General features: G+C 43.8%; 1 protein-coding gene across 4 annotated transcripts in view; it reads left to right on the plus strand.

The window, feature by feature from the left end:
* The window catches only part of BRAF (B-Raf proto-oncogene, serine/threonine kinase), a 167741-nt gene that overhangs the window by 67587 nt on the left and 78361 nt on the right, over positions 1–21793 (plus strand). For all 4 annotated transcript variants that reach the window (XM_073621837.1, XM_073621840.1, XM_073621838.1 and 1 more), the window contains exon 2: positions 4511–4612. In XM_073621837.1, the coding sequence (XP_073477938.1) occupies positions 4511–4612 (102 nt within the window). The remainder of the gene's footprint in view (positions 1–4510; positions 4613–21793) is intronic.

Consider the following 21793-nt stretch of genomic DNA (forward strand, 5'->3'; position numbering starts at 1 on the left):
CAGCCTAAGACAGGAATCTACAAGCCGCTGAGGAAAGCCCCGGCGATTAGGTCGCACGGTGCCACATGCTCCAATTTGATGATCAAAAAGGTGACTAAAAAGTGGCACGCTCGTGTAATAATTGTCCACGTACAAGTGGTACCCCTTTCCGAATAAGGGTGACACCAAGTCCCACACTATCTTGCCAGCGCTTCCTATGTAGTCAGGGCAGTTTGTCGGCTCTACGTGACTATCTTTGCCCTCGTAAACCATAAATCTACATGTATAGCCTGTGGCCCTGTCACAGAGCTTATACATCTTGACCCCGTATCTGGCACGCTTGCTGGGAAGGTACTGTTTGAATGACAAGCGGCCAGAAAATTTAATCAGGGACTCATCAACGCAGACAACTTGATGGGGAGTAAACAAGTCTGCAAAACGTTGGTTGAAGTGGTTTACGAGGGGCCGAATTTTGTAGAGCCGATTGTATTCAGGGTCTCCACGAGGACGACAGAGTTCATTGTCGTTGAAGTGCATGAACCGCAAAATCTGCTCGTATCGTGCCCTGGCCATGGAAGCAGAGAACACGGGCATATGGTAAATTGGGTCAGTGGACCAATATGACCGCAACTCACTCTTTTTGGTTATGCCCATGTTGAGGGAAAGGCCCAGAAAGATCTTAAATTCGGAGACCGTAATTGGTCTCCAATCTCTGGCAAGGGAGGACTGGGGCATAGTGGCGATGTATTGACCAGCGTATAAATTGCTTTGGTCCACAATAGATCTATAGAGATCTTCGGTGAAAAACAGTGAATAAAAATCCAGTGGCGTAAAATCAACTGTTTCCACCTGAATTCCGGGTTGGCCAGTGAATGGGGGCAATACGGGTGCTGCAGAAGTGGTGGGTACCCAATTCGGATTGGCGAATGCAGCAGGAAGGGCACTATGGGCAAGACGGGCCTGTGTTCGTCTTCTTGGTGGCAGCGGGACCCTACTAGTGCTTGCCACCTCACCAGCTTGAACTGCACTTATGGGACTCGCCACGTCACCACGTGATACTGCAGTGCTGGATGTACGACCAGGGTGTACTAGGCCGCTGGTGCTTGCCAGTTCACCAGAAGGAATAGCGGCACTAGTACTGCTCTGCTCCATACGAGGGACCTGCGGTTCTTGCACTTCAAGGACAGAAGAAGAAGTTCGGGGTCTGGTACGCCTGACCCTAGCAGGGACCACAACTCCGTCGTCAGAGCTATCTGTCATGGAGCCACTGTCCTCTACAGGATCGTATTCTGAGCCTGAACTTGACAGATGAGTGACTTCCTCTTCACTATCTGTCATGTTCAGAAACGTGTAGGCCTCTTCACTAGTGTACCTTCGATTTGCCATTTTGGGCTCTAAATTTAGGGGTACACTAGTGAGACTCACAGGCAAAAAAGCTCCTGACTGTCAGCGACTGATTCAAAACGCTACCAAAAAACTGTTAGCGATCGCAGGGATCAGGCCTGACTCTGCGAACGCTGCAGTTATGTGTTTAGTGTTTTGTGACAGTTATCGATCGATACTGCACTTGGGTGGGCTGGGCTGGGCAGGGCTGGGCCGAGGAGCAAAACGCAGGTGCTAGCAGGTATCTGGGCTGATCCCGCTAACACTGCGTTTTTTTTGGGGGACCCTAAACTGCTGGGGAGTATAGATCTGATCGGATCAGATATCGATCCGTTCAGATACTATAGCACTAAGGGAGGTGTATGCTGCGTGCGTGGGTGTTAGCGGTACTGGCGCTAACCTGACGCTGCCTGGGGCGACGCAGACCTTATCTGACCCTAAAAACTTAACTTATATCACCGCCGGGCAATTAGGGGGTTAAACCTTTATAAGGTAATAAACGGCGGGTGCCCTAAAACTATAATAAACTATAATAAACTATAAAAAACTACAAAAAACAAACCAACTAACCAGCGTCACCCGTAACAATTATATGGTGATCACTGGTGAAAGGGTTAACTAGGGGGCAATCAAGGGGTTAAAACCTTTAGAAGGTAGTATATGGGGGTCCCTGTCGCTATAAAACACTGACGGCGAACCTATATACTTACCTCCCTAACTAGCGTCACCTGTGTCACTAATATAGCGATCAGAAAAACGATAGCTTAGTGACACTGGCGACAGGGGGTGATCACGGGGTTAAAACTTTATTAGGTGGGGTTAGGGGGGTACCCTGGACCTAAGGGGGGGTACCCTAGACCTAAAGGGGGCTAACCTAACTGCCCTAACACTTATAACTGACACCAATGCAATAATCAGAAAAAAAAAACCTGCTATTGGTGTCAGTATGTGTGGGGGTACAGGGGGGTGATCAGGGGGTGACTGGGGGGTGACAAGTGTGCCTGCGTGTTCTACTGTTAGTGTAGTGTTGGTGCACTTACTTGGATGTCTTCTCTCCTCGGCGCCGGATCAAAAAGACCGGCTCGAGGAGAGATGACATCACTTCCTCCGCTTCTGTTTACATTCACAGAAGCCGAGGAAGCCCATCATTGGCCAGGAGCGATCGCGAGGGGGGAGCCACGAATGAGTGGCCTCCCCCTCACCTTCGATCGACCCTGACCTGAATCCGACCGCCGCTGGCACCGGGGGGGGGTCCGATCGGACCCCCCACCCGCGGGCAGGCAAGGACGTACCTGTCCGTGCCATTCTGCCGACGTACATCGTCGTGCGGCGGTCGGCAAGTGGTTAAAGAATAACTCCTTTTTTTTTTTTGAGGGGGAAAAACTTCCCCTCTGGGTGATCTATGTACATTGCAGGGATTTTAACAAACTTTGTTGAAGATTTCTATAGATATAGAAGATATGTGCCTGTGTCCATGTGCAAAGTGAAAGTGAATGGGAGAGATTGTATAATTATCAATCAGCTGCTGTACCTGCAGGGTTCTAAGGAGGAAATTTGCAGGGTTTGCATCCCTTTGATGCACATTTTCCTTTTGGGAGGATCTTGCCAAAAATTTTTGCTGCAGGGGATGCTCAAAATCTGACTTGTATCTTAGTGCAGACTTCTGGGAAAATCAGCCAATCGCACAGGCAGGAAATGACATTTTTAGGGGGCATGCTGTACATCAACTGTGTACAGGATGCCTCCAGGTATCCATATTGCATTTGCAGCGCTGCCAATTGAAAAGGAAAGGTCATTTTTAAAAACATCCCTTTACAATATGATGTCACAAATGTACATGCTATATTTTTTTATTTGCTCATTTTTTTCCTTCAAAACTGGAGTTACTCTTTTAAGGCCTTGCTGATGGTGCGCTTCAAATTGAAGCGCTATTTAACCCTTTAACACTCGCCTCCACTTCTCTTCTATATGGCTTCATCCAGGGTTGGGGACTTCGCCTATGTTGGATTGGCTGGTCTGAGGCAACGCAACGTCACTCCCCCATGCATGCGCTTGAGAGTTCACTCACCGAGATGTGATGAGTGTACACATAACTGTGCATGCGAGGGTGAAGGTGAGAAGCCTTTATGGCAGTCTGTGCACTTTAAGAAAAATCTTCCTGCTCTCAAATTTTAAAGTGATGTCAAAGGATATTTTTTTTTTTGTTCAATTAAGAGATGTTATATTTACCTGCTCTGTGCAACAATATTGCTCCTTGTTTCTTTTTTTTGGACAGTCCCCCGCTGGCGCTGTCTGCTCCTTCGGATGAGCTCCCACGCTAAGCTGTGTGTCCATAGACACATACAGCACCGGTAAGCCATGCCCTTGCTCCCTCCTTACAGGAGTTTGACTGGCAGCAGCCTATGGTTCTCACTGCTCTGTCTCCTGTAAGACCAGGAGATTGGAGGAGCGGTTATGCAGCCGAGAAAACATGGGAGATGGGAGGAGGTGTGTGTCTCTCCTCTGATTCATTTAACTGTTACTGGAAGCATCCAGAGGGCTATTGTTCATTTTTATCCTTCTCTATCTGCTGGCTGAAAGTGACAAAAAAATGTTTTCCTTGTTCTGCACCATGTCTTTGGATACAGACAATCATCTTGGTAGGTGAAGGTTTTGATTTTCCATTTGATGTGAGGAAATATAGTACAGCAACACACCAATGACATGACAATGTTTGCTTATTATACAGACAACTACAACAGTAGTCCCGACCGAGAGATCGCTACCCCTAATGCATTTCACCCAACAGGGCTTAGTAGTAGAGTCTCTACAACTAAGCCCTATTAGGTGAAACATGCTAGAGGAAGTGGTCTGTGGAATAAATTGGTGAACATTGTGATGTCATGTCATTGTTCTGCTGTCCTTCGTTTTCTCGGTGTGTTTGGAGCATGGGGGGCTCAGTTTCAACCCTGGCATTCAGGAGACAACCGGAGAGCAAGCTTTGAAAGCAGATCATGGCTGTTATTTCTACAAACCGTTTGTACATATGTTTTTTTTTTTTATGTCCTGATCTGTGCTATCATGAAATAAGTTATACTTTGGGTTTACTGGTCTTATTTGTAAATACACTTGTATTTGATCCTCACAATTTTTTTTTTCGTTCTTTCAGATCTGGAACATCAAGCAGATGATTAAGTTAACGCAAGAGCACATTGAAGCCCTCTTAGATAAATTCGGAGGCGAGCACAATCCCCCTTCAATATATGTGGAGGTAGGTTTCTGTGAATTTAGTTTTGTAGTCATTTTGATTTAGAAAATACACGGAGAACATTCTCAGTTGTCCGTCCCCTGAGGGAGCTCAGTGGACAAGTAGTGGGGTGTTTTATTTTACCTAAACGCGGAGAATGCATTAAGTTTAAAAAAAAAAAATCAGACTTTTGCCCAGGTTCACACCAGTGCACTTTTGAAATCGCGTGATTTGCACTGCTGATTTCATTGCAAGTTGCAATGAAATCGGTAAAAAGTAGTTCAGGAATTTTTTTTTTAAACCGCTGCAATATGAACGGTCCCATTGCCGGTAATGGGTTGCGACGTGTCATGAAAAGTTGTACCAGTGTGAGGCCGGGTTCACACTGGTCCGACACGACAGTCGTACCGCTTTGGATCTGACTTTGCCCTGTGACTTGACTGTGTCTGGTATGAATCTTTAGGAGAGAACTCCATGCAAAATGTTAAAAAGGCATGGGTTCCCCCTCCAAGAGCATGCCAGGCCCTTCGGTCTGCTATGGATTTTCAGGGCAACCCCCATGCCGAAAAAAACGGCATTGGGGTCCCCCCTTTAAAATCCATACTAGACCCTTATCCGAGTACACAGCCCAGCAGGTCAGGAAAGGGGGTGGGGACGAGCGAGCGCCCCACCCCGAATCATACCAGGCCGCATGCCCTCAACATGGGGGGTGCTTTGGGGCACGGGGGGCCCTGCGACCCCCCCCCCCCCCCCCCACAGCACCTTGTCCCCATGTTGATGAGGACAAGGGCCTCTCCCAGACAACCCTGGCCGTTGGTTGTCGGGGTCTGCGGGCGGGGGGCGGCTTATCAAAATCTGGAAGCCCCCTTTAACAAGAGGGCCCCCAGATCCCGGCCCCCCACCCTGTGTGAAGGAGTATGAGGTACATTCACCTGAAAAAAAGTGTCAAATAAAACACATTACACATATTTTTTAAAGTAATTTTAATATATTAAGGCAGCTCCGTCGTCTCTTCTGATCTCTTCTCCCCTCTCTGGTTGTTCTGTCTCCTCCACTGACATCTTCTGCCTCTGCCAGTTCTTCTCCCCTCTCCCGGTCTTCTCTGCTGATGTCTTCTAGCCCTCTCCTGTTCTTATCCCTCCTGTCCGCTGTCTTCTGCCGGGTCTTCTCCGCTGTGTTTTCCCTCTGTTCTTCTTCCAATGTTGACTCAACGCTCTCTCCCGCTCTAATACTGGGTGCGCGGTGTGCCATTACTTATATTGCAGGAAAAAAGAAACAAAACTGCGCTAAGGTGTATCAAAATAATGTACCAAATCACAAATACAATTTTAACAAATAATGAACAATCTAGATGGTATAATTAGCGATTCTTCTGCACAACAAAAACAGTGCAAAAATATAAAGATAATAGAATCGCGCTACATTAACTCAATAATATATAAATAATCAGTAATGCTATCCATGAGACATAAATGTATGTAACATGAGCAGGTTACCACAAGATAATATAGTGCCAGAAATAAGAAAAAAAAATATAAAAATATTGATTGATGAATGTAAAAATATATATGACATATGGTGTAATAGCCAACGATAAATAATCAAACACCCGTGTACAGATGAATAGATAAAAAATATTGGAAAAAAGTTCATTAAATTGTCAGACATATGAGGTCTTCCATGACGTGGAAAATGTTGCGTTCAATCCACCACCAGTGATAAAAATTAGCCGCTTACCAGAACTCCATGACCCCCCACTACAGAGGATTAGGGGAAGCCTGTATGGAGATAGCCCTCCGGAGTTTGACAAATGGACTCAGATTCAAAAATCATGGATAGTCATTAAACGTCCAAAGACACCAAATGGGGCTATTAGTACTCAGATCCCATCGTATCTCCCCAGCTCATAAGTGATAAATATGGCATGAAAGATAAAAAAAAAGGCTCCAGTAGTGTAAAACCTTCAATTTATTGGAAATAAAACAATCATGTATTGCACTCACATGTAAACAGCAGAAATAACGCCTATAATGTCTGGTGCTCCAGCCGGTGAACACACAGACAAGTCCGTCCTACTGGGACATCCACGACAATGCGAGGTGACGCAAGCACGTCGCTCCGCCCACGGTAAGCGGCTAATTTTTATCACTGGTGGAGGATTGAACACAACATTTTCCACGTCATGGAAGACCTCATATGTCTCACAATTTGATGGACTTTTTTCCAATATTTTTTATCTATTCATCTGTACACTGGTGTTTGATTATTTATCGTTGGCTATTACACCATATGTCATATATATTTTTACATTTATCAATCAATATTTTTTTTTTTTTTTTTCTTATTTCTGGCACTCTATTATTTTGTGGTAACCTGCTTATGTTACATACATTTATGTTTCATGGACAGCATTACTGATTATTTATATATTATTGAGTTAATGTTGTAGCGCAATTCTATTATTATCTTTACATTACTTATATTGGCATGGGGCAGGTTCACGGGTGATGTCGTCATGAGGCCCCGCCCCTTACGACATCAACCCCCCGGGCATGATGGGGCAGTGACCCCACCCCATGCCAACATAAGCAGTGGCACACCGTGCACCCAGCTTTAGAGCGTCGAGTCAACATTGGAAGAAGAACAGAGGGAGAACACGGCAGAGAAGACCCAGCAGAAGCGCGAGAAGATAACGGAGAAGACCCAGCAGAGGCAGAAGACGGCGGACAGAGGGAGAAGAGCCAGAGAGGGCTAGAAGACATCAGCAGAGAAGAACTGGCAGAGGCAGAAGACATCAGAGGAGGAGACACAAGAGTCGGAGAGGGGAGAAGAGATCAGCAGAAACGACGGAGCTGCCTTAATAAATTACTTTAAAAATATGTGTAATGTGTTTTATTTTTGACACTTTTTATTTTATTTTATTTTTTTCAGGTGAATGGGTAGGGGAACAATGTACCTCATACTCATTCACATAGGGTGGGGGGGCCGGGATCTGGGGGTTTGTTAAAGGGGGCTTCCAGATTCTGATAATCCCCCACCCACAGACCCTGACAAGCAACGGCCAGGGTTGTCGGGAAGAGGCCCTTGTCCTCATCAACATGTTGAGGGCATGCGGCCTGGTATGGTTCAGGAAGGGGGGGCGCTTAATTGTCCCCACCCCCTTTCCTGACCTGTCGGGCTGTGTGCTCGGATAAGGGTCTGGTGTGGATTTGGGGAGGACCCCAACGCCGTTTTTTCAGCATGGGGATTCCCCTGAAAATCCATACCAGACCTAAGGGTCTGGTATGCTCTTGGAGGGGGAACCCATGCGGTTTTTTTTTTTTTTTTTCTTTTCATTTGGCGTGGAGTTTCCCTTTACGATCCTCGGAGCACAAGTCGGGTCAGTTAAGACTGTGATCCGACTTTGATCCGACTTCAGTGATAATCAATGGGCTGAAGTAGGATCAAAATTGGACCAAAGTAGTGCAGGGAGCATTTTCTAAGTCGGACCGACTTGTGTCGGACAAGTTAAGACGGCTCCCATAGGGAAACATTGATTTTCACACGTCATGCGACATGAGCTCCCAATGTTGGACCATTTGTCGTACAACCCAGGCTGAATGGTGGCTTAGAACCACTTTAAATGACCGTGAGATAGATTTACTAAAACTGGTGCACTTGGAAGCTGATTGGCTACCGTGCACAGCTGCACCAGATTCTAACTTCAGCTTATTCACTTAAGGTTTGACCATAAAACCTGGAAGCTGGTTTCTACGCAGAGCTGCACCAGATTTTGCACTCTACAGCTTTAGTAAATCAACCCCCTGATTCCTTTACTAATGACAGCCTGCTTTGTTAATTGAATTCCCATCATTCTTGTCAGTGCAAGAAGATCTATCTAAGCATTGGTTGGACTTTCTCCACCACCAGGTGGTGATTAGCACTAAGAGCCGGTTTACACTGAGGCAGCACGACTTGCAGCGCGACTGCCTCAGGCGACCTGCACACGACAGCAGCGGCGACTTGCAAATTGACTTCTATTTAGAAGTCAATGCAAGTCGTCCCCAAAGTAGTACAGGAACCTTTTTCTAAGTCGGAGCGACTTGAGTCGCTTCTATTAGAACGGTTCCATTGTACAGAACGGAATGCGACTTGTCAGGCGGCTAAGTCTTCTGACAAGTTGTCCCAGTGTGAACCGGCTCTTAGGGAAGAAAATCACATGCTCCTCATACCTGGCAATACCAGATATACACTATATTACCAAAAGTATTGGGATGCCTGCCTTTACATGAACTTTAATGTCATCCCAGACTTAGTCCGTAGGGTTCAATATTGAGTTGGCCTACCCTTTGCAGCTAGAACAGCTAGCTAGGAGTGTGTCTATGGGAATGTTTGACCATTCTTCCAGAAGCACATTTGTGAGGTCAGGCACTTGTGTGGAGGAGAAGGCCTAGCTCACTGTCTCGGCTCTAATTCGTCCCAAAGGTGTTCTATCGGGTTGAGGTCAGGCGTCTGTGAGGCCAATCAAGTTTCTCCATCCCAAACTCGCTCATCCATGTTTTTATGGATTTTGCTTTGTGCACTGGTCCATATCATTTGTTGGGGGAGGGGGGAAGAGAGAGAATATGGTTGTTTTTCAGGGGTTGGGCTTGGCCCCTTAGTTCCAGTTCAGAGAATTCTTAAGGCATCAGCATACCAAGACATTTTTGGACAATTTCATGTTCCTAACTTTGTGGGAACAATTTTGGGGATGGCCCCTTCCTGTTCCAACATGACTGCGTACCAGTGCACAAAGCAAGGTCCATAAAGACATAGATGAGCGAGTTTGGGTTGGAGGCTGGTCTGCACAGAATCTTCACCTCAACTGGATAGAATACCTTTGGGATGATTTAGAGCGAAGCCTGTGAGCCAGGCCTTCTCGTCCACATTGGTTCCTGATCTCACAAATGCGCTTCTGGAAGAATGATCAAACATTCCCATAGACACACTCCTAAACCTTGTGGACATCCTTCCCAGAAGAGTTGAAGCTGTTATAGCTGCAAAGGGTGAGCCAATGCAATATGAAACGCTACGAACTAAGTCTGAGACGCCATTAAAGTTCATGTAGGTGGCAGGCGTCCCAATACTTTTGGTAATATAGTGTATCTCTTCTGTGCAGGCAGCCAGTTGAAGTATAAGGGATTAAAGGGGAGGTTTTTTGATCCTTTTGCACACTGTCACTTCAGGACTATGGTGAAACAATTAAACCAATGTGCTCTTAGTGCTAATTAAGCCATCTGAGGATCATAACAAAGGGAGCAGATTCCGAGCTGAAGTAGAATCCGTAAAGCTGATTTCCATCAGAGAAGTTGAGCTATTCATCCCTCTGCATTAAGAGAAGAAAGTCCGGACTACTCGGTGTATTTGAGTGACGTCAGATCTCGGCCTCTACGGCCCACAGCATAAACCGATAACCTTAAATTCTTGTGCAATATGAACTATCTGGTGCTCACCAGCAGGCAGGGAGGTAGGTCTTAAAACAGGAAGAATAATACGCAAGGGAGTTAAAATAATTAATAAAATAAAGTAAAGTATTCTTTTTAAATAAAGGCTGGCTCATATCTAACCTGAAAATCAAACTGAAAATAAGAGTTCCTTTCTACTAAGACTAAGATTTGTAAACTTGTTTTCCCTCGTCTCCTTGCCTCCAGATGTGTTTACCCATAACCAGTCTTAAAAGTTGTCACCAGTCCAGAATGAATACGTCCTTCGTTAATACTGCACTGTGTTGTGTAAACCGAATCGGACACTTTTCATAAACATTATGTGCTTCTGAACTTGCGGCTTGATCTTTTAAGTTTCTCTCCTCCTGGCCAGCTCATTTATCTACATGTTTAGTGTACCCAATCTCCTCCCTATTTAAGGTGTAATTTTAAAATTAACCACTTAAGGACCGAGCCTCTTTCTGAGATTTGGTGTTTACAAGTTATAAACTTTTTTTTTTTCTTTTGCTAGAAAATTACTTGAAACCCCCAAACATTATATTTTCTGAACACCGTAGAGAATAAAATGGCGGTCATTGCAATACTTTCTGTCATACCGTATTTGCGCAGCGGTCTTTTTTTTTTTAAAAATACACTTTTTTTTTAATTAAAAAAATAAGACCACAGTAAAGTTAGCCCAATTTTTTTATATTGTGAAAGATAATGTTACGCCGAATAAATTGATACCCAACATGTCACGCTTCAAAATTGCACCCGCTCGTGGAATGGCGACAAACTTTTTTTTTTTTTTTAATATACGTTTTTTTATTAATTTTCAAAAAAACAGACAACAAACAAAAATGAATACTTGCAGCAAATAAACTATATACATAAAGAACAAAACACACAAAAAAAAAAAAACCCTGCATACATACATACATACATACATACATACATACATACATACATACATACATTGGTCATACCTGGTTCCTATGCCAGTTTAATTTTAAAGAAAGGTGTTATCCCGTGTTACATATGTACACCTAGAGTCCAATAACTAATGGAGAGATTACAAAGAGTCATATTCCTCTAGGAGGCTATTGAGGCTGTAGAGGGGTCCGTGAGCCATTTGGACCAAACCTTTTCATATTTGAGGAGACAACCCCTATTTATATATATTTCTTTGTATAATGGTAAGCTATTATTAATGAGTTGTTTCCACAAAGTCAGTGATGGGGGGGTGGTTTTCTTCCAGCTGAGAGCTATAGCTTTACGAGCATAGAACAAAAGCAGCCCCACCAAAGTACGCCCTGCTGTCGTAGGGATAAATTGCTCAATCAGACCTAGAATACATATTGGCATTGATCGTTGCAGTGGGATATATGTTATTTTGAATATAAAAGCTAGTATTTCTTCCCAATACCTTACGATAGCTGGACAAGTCCAGAATATATGGGTAAAGTCTCCAGGAATCTCCCCACATCGCCAACAACCAGGAGCAGTGTTTGAATTAATTTTATTTAATATATGGGGGGTGTAATATGCCCTGTGGACTATCTTAAACTGAAAAAGTCTGTGTCCCAAGGAGACGAGCGAGTTGAAGGGAGAGTCCCATATGTTATCCCAATCATCCTCATTAAGTTCAGGGATATCCTTAGACCATTTTGTTAAGTGAAGATACAATTTAGATGCAGCATTCTTTGGGCAATCCAACCTAAGAAGCTTCTCTAAGGTAGATTGGACTAGTTGTAGAGGAGAGACAGAGAATTGACAGCTGAAGGCATGAGAGAGTTGAAGGAAACGAAAAGAATACGACTGAGGGATATTGAAGTCTGAGATCAGTTGGGAAAAAGAAATCAAAGATTTATCCAAAATGATCTATGTCACTGTTTTGTTCTTAAAATTAGTCCAAGCATAGGGGTCGGGTAGTGAATAGAAATGCTCCAGAGTGGGATTTAACCAGAGGGGAGCATTAGGTGATATTGCCTGTAGGGGATATCGTTCAATTTTGAGGCCCTCTCCCCATACACGTAACGTGGTAAGCATAGATAGTGTCAATGAATATGGAGCACGAGGGCCCCGAAAGATTAAAAATTTCAGCGCCGCTAGGGATCCCAGCACTGCTGGTTCTACCTGAGTACCGGAATTTGAGGTATCTGGGTTAAGTCACCAGGACGTAGTTACTATCTGAGAAGCCAAGTAATATTTATGGAAATCTGGACATGCCAGGCCACCTTGGGAGGCCGGGCGTACCAATGTCGCCCAGCTATACATAGGGGGCTTTGATCTCCATATGTATGCTGAGAAAATACGATGTAGCCTTGCAAAGAAAGATTTAGGGATCCACTGGGGAGAGTGTCGCAATAAATATGTGAATTTAGGTAATACATTCATTTTTATTAAATTTATGCGTCCTAACAATGAAAGGGGTAATTACTCCCATGCCTTCAGCCGTTGTTGAGTCTCCTGGATCACAGGTGTTAAATTTAGGGATATATAGTCTGAAACCTGTCTAGAAACCACCACCCCATGATATTTAAAATGCTCCACCCATCTTAGGGAGGTATCCGTATCGGCAGTAGCACGAGCCGCAAAGTCTATAGGAAATAGAAGTTACTTTTCCCAGTTTATTTTAAGGCCTGTGACTGCGGAGAAAGAATTGAGGACCTGTAGGGCCCCCTTAAGTGATGGTCCTGCGTCATTAAGAAAGAGGAGTAGGTCGTCCTCATACAAGGCGACCCTTTCCTCCAGCCAGCCAACATGCAATCCCTTAACATGAAAGGAAGTACGGAGAGCCTCCGCCAGCGGTTCCATCGCTATGGCGAACAGGGCTGGAGAGAGGGGGCAGCCCTGTCGAGTACCCCTTGACAGAGAAAAAGACTGTGATAAGCTACCTCCAAACTTGATAGCTGAGGTGGGGTTTTGATAAATTATCTGTATCCATTTAATAAAGATCAGGGGGAACCCCATCCTTCTAAGGACCTCCCAAAGAAAAGGCCATTCAATAGTATCGAAGGCCTTTTCAATATCTAAGGAGGCCACCACCCTAGTACCTTCATTCAAATGCTTTGCATGTATATTAGTGAACAAATGTCTCAAATTTACATCGGTTGACAAACTTTTACCTTTACAAAATTTCCATAGGCGACATTTAAAAAATTTTACAAGTTGCATGTTTTGGGTTACAGACGTCTAGGGCTAGAATTATTGCTCTCGCTCTATCAATCGCAGTGATACCTCACATGCGTGGTTTGAACACGGTTTTCATATGCGGGCGCTGCTCACGTATGCATTCGCTTCTACAGCTTGGCGGGACAGGGCACTTAAGAAAAACATTTTTTTTTTTTTTTTTTATTTCACTTTTTTTATTTTTTATTTTTACACTGTAAAAAAAACAATTGTCACTTTTTTATTCCTATTACAAGGAATGTAAACATCCCTTGTAATAGAAAAAAAAGCATGACAAGACCTCTTAGCCTCCCTGGCGGTTTTCCCGAGTGTGGCTTGGGGTTAAATTTCAGAACCATTAGCGGTAACCCCAAGCCACACTCGGGATTGCATTGCAGGATCCTTGAAGAGGTTACTTACCTTGTCCCCAGGATCCTGCGATGTCCCCCCGCTGTGTCCGTGGGCTCTGTCCTCTGCCCCGATGTCCTGTGTGCCGGGCTCTGTTCCCTGCGAGCGTCGTGACGCACGGAGGAGGAGCCTGGTGGCAAATTCAAAAAATTGAAAAATCATAACACATACAGTACACTGTAATCTTACAGATTACATTACTGTATGAAATCATTTCACATCCCTTTTGTCCCCAGTGCTTTGTCCAATGCCCTGCATGTTGTTTTATATGAGATATACTGTCCTTTCTGCCTGGAAACTGGAGATTGTCCATAGCAGCCAAAAAGTGTCCCTTTACGTCAAAACCACGTTTAAGTGGTTTTAGACCAGCTAGAAAACAGCAATAGTAAATTAGAACACTTGCAGAATTGAGCGATAGTGAATTGTGGGGAAATTTATTTTATTATTATTATATTATATTTTTTATAATTATATTTATTTATTATATTTTATGATTTTGTGTTCCAAACTTCATCATACTCGGGATATCTACTAGACTCTTGGTGGACAGTTATAAGTGTGTTATTGCTAAAAATTACAGGCCTACAATATAAACCGCCAAATTTCTATGCAAAATAATTGTACCGCTTTGAGACGCAAAAATCTGAAATAATCATACCGCCAGGGAGGTTAAATATGAGATCTGGGGTCAAAAAGACCTCAGATCTCATATTTACACAAAAATGCAATAAAAAATAGAAAAAAAACACAAAAAAATCCATTTGAAACTTTTTTTTTTTTTTTTTTAAATGTCTCTTTTAGGAGCTATGGGCAGAAGTGACGTTTTGACGTCGCTTCCACCCTGCAATGGTATGGTGACTGGTGGGGGCCATTTTCCCAACACTCATCTCCATACCATACACGGAAGAGAACCCAATTGCCTCTGCTGCTACCGACGGCTCCGGGGGGGGCCTCTCCCGCCGCTGATTTAAGGTGGTCTCATGGTGAATCCGCCGCAGAGACCATTTTTTTTATCTGAAAGGGGACCGCCAGCTGAAGAGGATACTGGGGTTATGATGGCTAGCTGCTGCCATAACGATATTCCCCTTCAAAGTACCGACGTATAACCATGGAAGGCTGTCCGTTAAAGTAGAACTATAGGCAAACGTTTTCAGCATTTTTTTTTCATTTTGGAGTAAGGGAGGGTTATAACTTCTGTCTGGTTTTTTTTTGGGGTTTTTTTTTTGTTTTTTTGTTTTTCCAGCTGTGTCCCATTGCAGGGAATTCCCTTCACTTCCTGTCCCATAGCCAAAGCAGGAAGTGAGAGGAAGTCTGTGCATATTAAGGGAATTTCTTGGGGACCCAAAGTCACCCCACTAATGTCCCCATTGGAAGATTTCCTCTCTATTACTTTTCTGTGGACAGCTCAAAATTTGTGGTTTTCTTTTATTTTCAATGATCATGGTAAACAATACAAATAGAGAGGGTGAAAACGGAGCATTAAAAACTGTCAGGAGTCTAATCCCTTTTCACTCTATCCAAAACAAAATAAAAAAAATGTTTTGCTTTTTATACTTTAGATGACCATTTGAATATATATAGATAAACAGATTCTCTCTCTCTCTCGTTCTCTCTCTCTCTCGTTCTCTCTCTCTCTCTCGTTCTCTCTCTCTCTCTCGTTCTCTCTCTCTCTCTCGTTCTCTCTCTCGTTCTCTCTCTCTCTCTCGTTCTCTCTCGTTCTCTCGTTCTCTCTCGTTCTCTCGTTCTCTCGTTCTCTCTCTCGTTCTCTCTCTCGTTCTCTCTCTCGTTCCCTCTCTCTCTCGTTCCCTCTCTCTCTCGTTCCCTCTCTCTCTCGTTCCCTCTCGTTCCCTCTCGTTCCCTCTCTCTCTCGTTCCCTCTCTCTCTCGTTCCCTCTCTCTCTCGTTCCCTCTCTCTCTCGTTCCCTCTCTCTCTCGTTCCCTCTCTCTCTCGTTCCCTCTCTCTCTCGTTCCCTCTCTCTCTCGTTCCCTCTCTCTCTCGTTCCCTCTCTCTCTCGTTCCCTCTCTCTCTCGTTCCCTCTCTCTCTCGTTCTCTCTCATTCTCAACATCTTGGAGAACTAACCACAGATCTTCTGTGGACGTAGGCTGCCTCAAAGCCTCCTGTCTCTTCATGTAATTCCAGACAGACTTGATGATGATGAGATCAGGGCTCACAGGGCCAAACCATAATTTCCAGGAAGTTTGTTCTTCTTTAGGATAGTTGTTAAGGACATTGGCTGTATGTTTGGGGTCGTTGTCCTGCTGCAGAATAAATTTGGGGCCAATCACACGCCTCCTTGATGGTATGGTATGATGGATAAGTATCTGCCTGTATTTCTCAGCATTGAGGTCACCATTGGCCAGGCGACTTTGAGGACTGTAGACCCAGTGGTCGGCCAAGGAAACAGAATGCAGCAGATGAAAGACCCATCATGCTTACTTCCTTTCAACATCGGAAGATGTCTAGCAGTGCCATCAGTTCAAAACTGGCGAAAACCAGTAGGACCCAGGGACACCCATCTACTCTCCGGAGAAGTTTGACCACAAGTGGTCATCATGGAAGAATTATGACAAAAAAGCCATACCTCTGATATGGTTTGTTCACCGACGGGCTGGAGAGCGGTACAATGAGTGTCTGCAGGCAACAGGGTAGCATAGTGGAGGTTCTTTGCAAGTTTGGAGCTGCATTTCTGCAAATTAAGTTGGAGATTTGGTCCGAATCAAAGGAGACCTTAATGATGAGAAATGCGTAATCTTCCATCATGCCATACCATCAGGGAGGCATGTGATTGGTCCCAAATTTAGTCTGCAGCTGGACAACAACGCCAAACACAGCAAATGTTATTAAGAACCATCTCCAGTGTAGGAGTCCTGGAAGTGCTGGTTTGCCCCCCACAGAGCCCTGATCTCAATATCGAGTCTGGGATTACATGGAGAGACAGAAGGATTTGGGGCAGCCTACATACACAGAAGATCTGTGGTTAGTTCACCAGGATTTTTGGAACAACCTACCTGCCGAGTTCCTTTGATAAAAATACACTAACACCCAGCATGAGTCAGATGGCGTGTTCCCTGTTGTGCACTGTGGTTCCTTCTACTGATCCCTACACACCTTGGAGTGTCAGCAGCACCCAGAGCTCTTGAAGGCTAGAGAAGATTTCCCTTAACACTTGCTGGACAGGTAAGTATTAAGCCTATTCTTTTACAGGCTACCTCTCCTATAAGTTTTTTTAGGATAGCAACGGGGTTGAATGTTTCACAAGCCATTGTTTCACTTTACATTGTTGTAATTGTCAGGTTTATGTATGTTCATGCAGGGGGAAGCAATGCAATATTCGGAAGCGAAACAGGGCAGACAGGTGTAAATCCCAGTCAAGCTAAGGGCTTATTCAGGCAGCAGATCAGTGCTGTCCTCTGTGCAGTGCCGCTGGCAGAAGCGTGTGCATCCACCACGGAGCTGCATGCAGGCAGCCCATAGAAATGGATGCGCATGCAGTGTCGGCACTGACACAATGGCATGTCAAAGTTTGACTTGCGGGTAGGCATGGGTGCTTGAATCTGAATGCAGAGTGAGCATCCACTTCTATCGGCTGCCTGCACGCAGCTCCAAGGTGGATGCATATGAATGATCCCTTATAAATACAAGGAACGATCCTGTTTGGGAAAAGGCCCTTTGATCAAATAGGCAGAGGACAGGTATCAAAAGGATGCAATTATACTTATAGCCATTATTTGGTCTAAGTATGGCCAGGTTGTAGTCAAATTTTCATAATGTTCGAGCAAGAGTCAATATCTTTCCATCATCAAAATGATCCTCCTTAATCATATCATTTTAAGCAATTTGTACAGTTGTGGTACCCAGACATTGTGTGCTTTGGACTTTATTAGCACTTGCCCTCTACTTTAAACCAGGATGGGGGTGTGTTGGACCTCCTGCATAAAGACCTCTGCTTGCAGAGAACAAGAGTCCTACTGTAGAGCATGCTGGCAACTGACAGGCTTTTATACTAAAGCTGGCCATATAAGATCAAAATTTGGCCGGTCCCTGCTGAACTGGGCAAATTTTAATCCATGTATGGCCACTGTGGTTAAAAAAATCAATCCACCAATCGACCTCTGTCAGCCGCCCTGTTGGAAATTTCCTACAGTGCAGATGACTTGGAAATGGACCGCAGCACTTATCTGTGTATTGTGACTAAGGATGAGCTCAGGCGTGTTCGCAACCTGCACGTGCAGAGCCTGCCAGAAATTCTCATGGCTTGCGATTAGCGCTGTGCAGTGACGACTTCTTGTCAGGCTCTGCATGTGCGGGTTGCGAACACGCCTGAGCTCATCCTTAATTGTGACAGTTGGTAAGTCTCCCCTCTTTCAGAATACAATGACACAGAGGGAAAGATATTTCTCCATCCACCTCAAATGTTGTGGATGAGTGAATTGGGTCAGTTTTTTTGTTTAACCCGCTGGTTGAACAAAACAAATTGAATGATCTATGGCCAGCCTTAGGCTATGGCTGCTTTTCTAAAGCAAAACAAGATTTTCCATGGTTTGATGCTCTAGGAATGCATAGAAGTGAAAGTTTTCATTTAAGCTTAAAATATTCTGAGCGATCACCCATTTTTAAATGTACGTGAATGACACGCTGTAGTTACATTGCCTTCAGCCTTCTAAACGTGGGATAGCATTTTATAAAAGTTTGGCAAGCAGTCTTTGTTACACACCAGGAAATGAGTGATTGCCCCATTTTGACTGTTGGTCTGGAGCCACAAACCACAAAGGCCACTTTGGGCCTTCAGTAATTGCAGAGTGCAGGACAAAACCTTTAAATGTCAGACCAATGGACATGTTGACATAGCTGTGGGTTGTTACCTTCATCATAAGTATCCCCCCTTCGCATGCCCAGCACAAGGGATAGTGGGCTAATTTTACACGTTTTATATGTTGTACTACAGATTTGATGGGCAATTCCTGAGTGCCAGTTCACACAACCGATGGTGTCATCTAGCTTACATTTGGGCTCCGTTCACATCTCGGCCTTATACAGGCGGTTTTTCTGGCGTTTTTTTTTGCAGAGTTTTTGTACAGGCGTTTTGAAGATCAAAAGGTCACCAATGTAAGAGAATTAAAATGCCAAAATATAAGCTCCTGTACTTTTTTTTGAGCGACTGCCATTTTGCTTTAGGTGACAGAACGCTCAGATGTTAACAGGGGCCATTGTAATGAATGGGATTTGTCTTGTTGGGTGTTTTATACCGCCTAGGTATGAACGAAGCCAAAAAGACAGCATCTTCTAATGACATTTGCACAAATATTGTGTACATTGCAAATATTTGCACAAACTTTGTAGCACATTTCTACCTTTTTTTTTTTTTTCCCCTGTTTTGATGAAATAGCTGTTTGTTTGTTTGTTTCGCCATGTCCTTTCCATTCACTTGTATGTAGACGACACCATGTGCACGCACTTGTATGTAGAGATGTTATATATTGCTGCGAATGTGGGAGCAATAATTCCAATTTCCTGATTTACAGTTTACTACTAATGAGCTGTAACAGCATTTAAAGCCCTGCCTATTGATGATTCCGGGTACTGCAATTTTTTGCAGGCACACACAGTTGTGAGGCGTGATGTATTTGGTGTCTATTTAATTGACACTACCTCAAGTTTTATTTGGTACAAAATATTTATGTATTTATGAGATTAAGTTTTTGGCACACAACACAATTTAATCCCCAAACAGGTATGCAAATATTATGCAACTACCATCTTTTTATTATAAAGGGCATCTGCTTTCAGAAAATTATGTGATTCTGGGGGGTTTAAGTAATTTTATAGCCAAAAATGCAGATTTTTATGCATTTGTGGGAAAAATAAATTACAGTTAATAACATTACATTTCAAAAGTGGATTCTGTCAACATTGTATGTGCTTAAAGGGGTTGTAAAGGCAGAAGGTTTTTTATCTTGATGAATTCTATGCATTAGGATAAAAAGCCTTCTGTGTGCTGCAGCCCCCCTAAAACTTACCTGAGGTCCCTCTCTGTCCAGCGATGTCCACGAATGTCTCAGCCGTCCGATCTTCTCCTTCCTGATTGGCTGAGACACAGCGGTGGCGCCACTGGCTCCTGCTGCAGTCAAAGTCGGCTAGCCAATCAAGGGAGAGAGGGGCGGCGCTGGGTCAGGGCCTGGTGTCCGAATGGACACAGGGAGCTGTGACTCAGCTCGGCTGCCCCCCATAGCAAGCTATCACTTTAATTCTTTAGCAAGAGTTGAATTTCCCTTTTTTAATGCAAAATTAAAATTGCTTTTGAATAGTATATTTATTTTTTTTTTTTTTACTTGGCTTTTAATTCTTTTAATTATTTTATTAACCACTTGCCGACCAGCTCACATACATTCACGTCAGCAAAGTGGCTCGTTCCTGCGAATCACCGTACCTATACGTTGGCTCCTTTAAGAGCCATAGCAGGTGCGCCCGCTGCAAGATGTCCGCCGGCCACGCGCAATGGCGGGCATGCATTCTGACAGGAGGGGAGAGAAAGATCTGCTGTTCCTACTAATCGGGAACAGTGATATGTCACCTCCTCCAGTCAGTCCCATCCCCTCACAGTTGGAAACACTCATGAGGGAACAGATTTAACCCCTTGATCACCACTAGTGTTAACCCCTTCCTTGCCAGTGACATTTACACAGTAATCGGTGCATTTTTACAGCACTGATCGCTGTATAAATGTCAATGATCCCAAAAAAGTGTCAAGTGTCTGATCTGTCCGCCGCAATGTTGCAGTCCTGCTAAAAATCGCAAATCACCGCCATTACTAATAAAAAATAAAACTGCCATAAATATATCCCCTATTTTGTAGACGCTATAACTTTTGTGCAAACCAATCAATATACGCTTATTGTGATTTTTGAATTAAAAATATGTAGAAGAATACATATTGGCCTAAACTGATGAAGAAATTTGGCGGGTTTTTTTTTTGAAAATTTATTATAGCAAAAAGTTAAGAAAACTATTTTTTTTTTTTTTATAGCGCAAAAAATAATTTCAATAATAATACAAATCAATTTCGTTTGGGTACAGCGTTGCGTGACTGTGCAAATATGGCCTGGTCATTAAGGGGGAAAATCTTCCGGGGCTGAAGTGGTTTAAAGTGATGGTAAACTCTCAGAAAAACAAAAAAAAAACAACCTGCGAGACAGAGGCATAATGCATCGCATACTAGCTCATTATGTAATGCTTACCTTAGATCGAAGCTGTTGCAGCGGTCCCCATACACGGATGTGACCAGCATCATGTCTCCTGGAGTTATTTCCGGGTTCACGGGCTCCGGCACTGTGATGACGTCACCCCTGCGTGCGCACAGGAGCCGCCGGTTACGCCACAGCTACTGAAAAAATGGCACAAGCGAGCCGTTGATCGAGGTTGATCATTTGATCGAGTTCAAGGGGGCATATTGTAAAATGTTATTTGAGCTACTTGGTGCAGCTGTCGGAATACAATGTCCCGGGGGTTGGGGGATTCCTCCATTCACCTCATTTGTGTGAATGAAGAAATCTGTTCTTGTTGAATGGCAGAAAAAATTAAAAAAAACTAAGACCCCTTTCACACTAAGGTGCTTTTCAGGTGTTTTAGCGCTAAAAATAGCGCCTAAAAAGCACCTCTCATGCCTCCCCAGTGTGAAAGCCTGAGTGCTTTCACACTGAGGCGGGTGTGCTTGCGGGAAGGGAAACGTCCTGCAAGCAGCATCTTTGGGTTGGTTTTGGAGCAGTGTATACACAGGTAATAAGGCTTACCTGTAGGTAAAATGAATATCTCCTAAACCTGTACGTTTGGGTACAGCGTCGCTTTAATGTTTAATTTTAATAAACATTAACATGTTCAGTTTATACCAGATTTGTGCATAAAATTGGTGTTATTTTTGACAAATTTAAATGTACAAAATATCGGCAGGAGAGGTGGCCGAAATATCGGTATCGTATTGGCACCATAAAAAAAAAAAAAAATATCGGTCGATCCCTAATATATTGTAAAGCGCTGCGTAAACTGTTGGCGCTATAAAAATCCTGTATAATATCATCACTAATTTACTGACATATCCGTATGGATGTCACACCTCTTCCTCAAACTTTAATTTTTCCAAAACTGAACTCCAAATATTTTCTCCCCCGATCCCCAGATTTTTCGGTTGAG

The sequence above is a fragment of the Aquarana catesbeiana genome, linkage group LG03, assembly GCF_042186555.1.
Source record: "Aquarana catesbeiana isolate 2022-GZ linkage group LG03, ASM4218655v1, whole genome shotgun sequence".
NCBI lineage: Eukaryota > Metazoa > Chordata > Amphibia > Anura > Ranidae > Aquarana > Aquarana catesbeiana.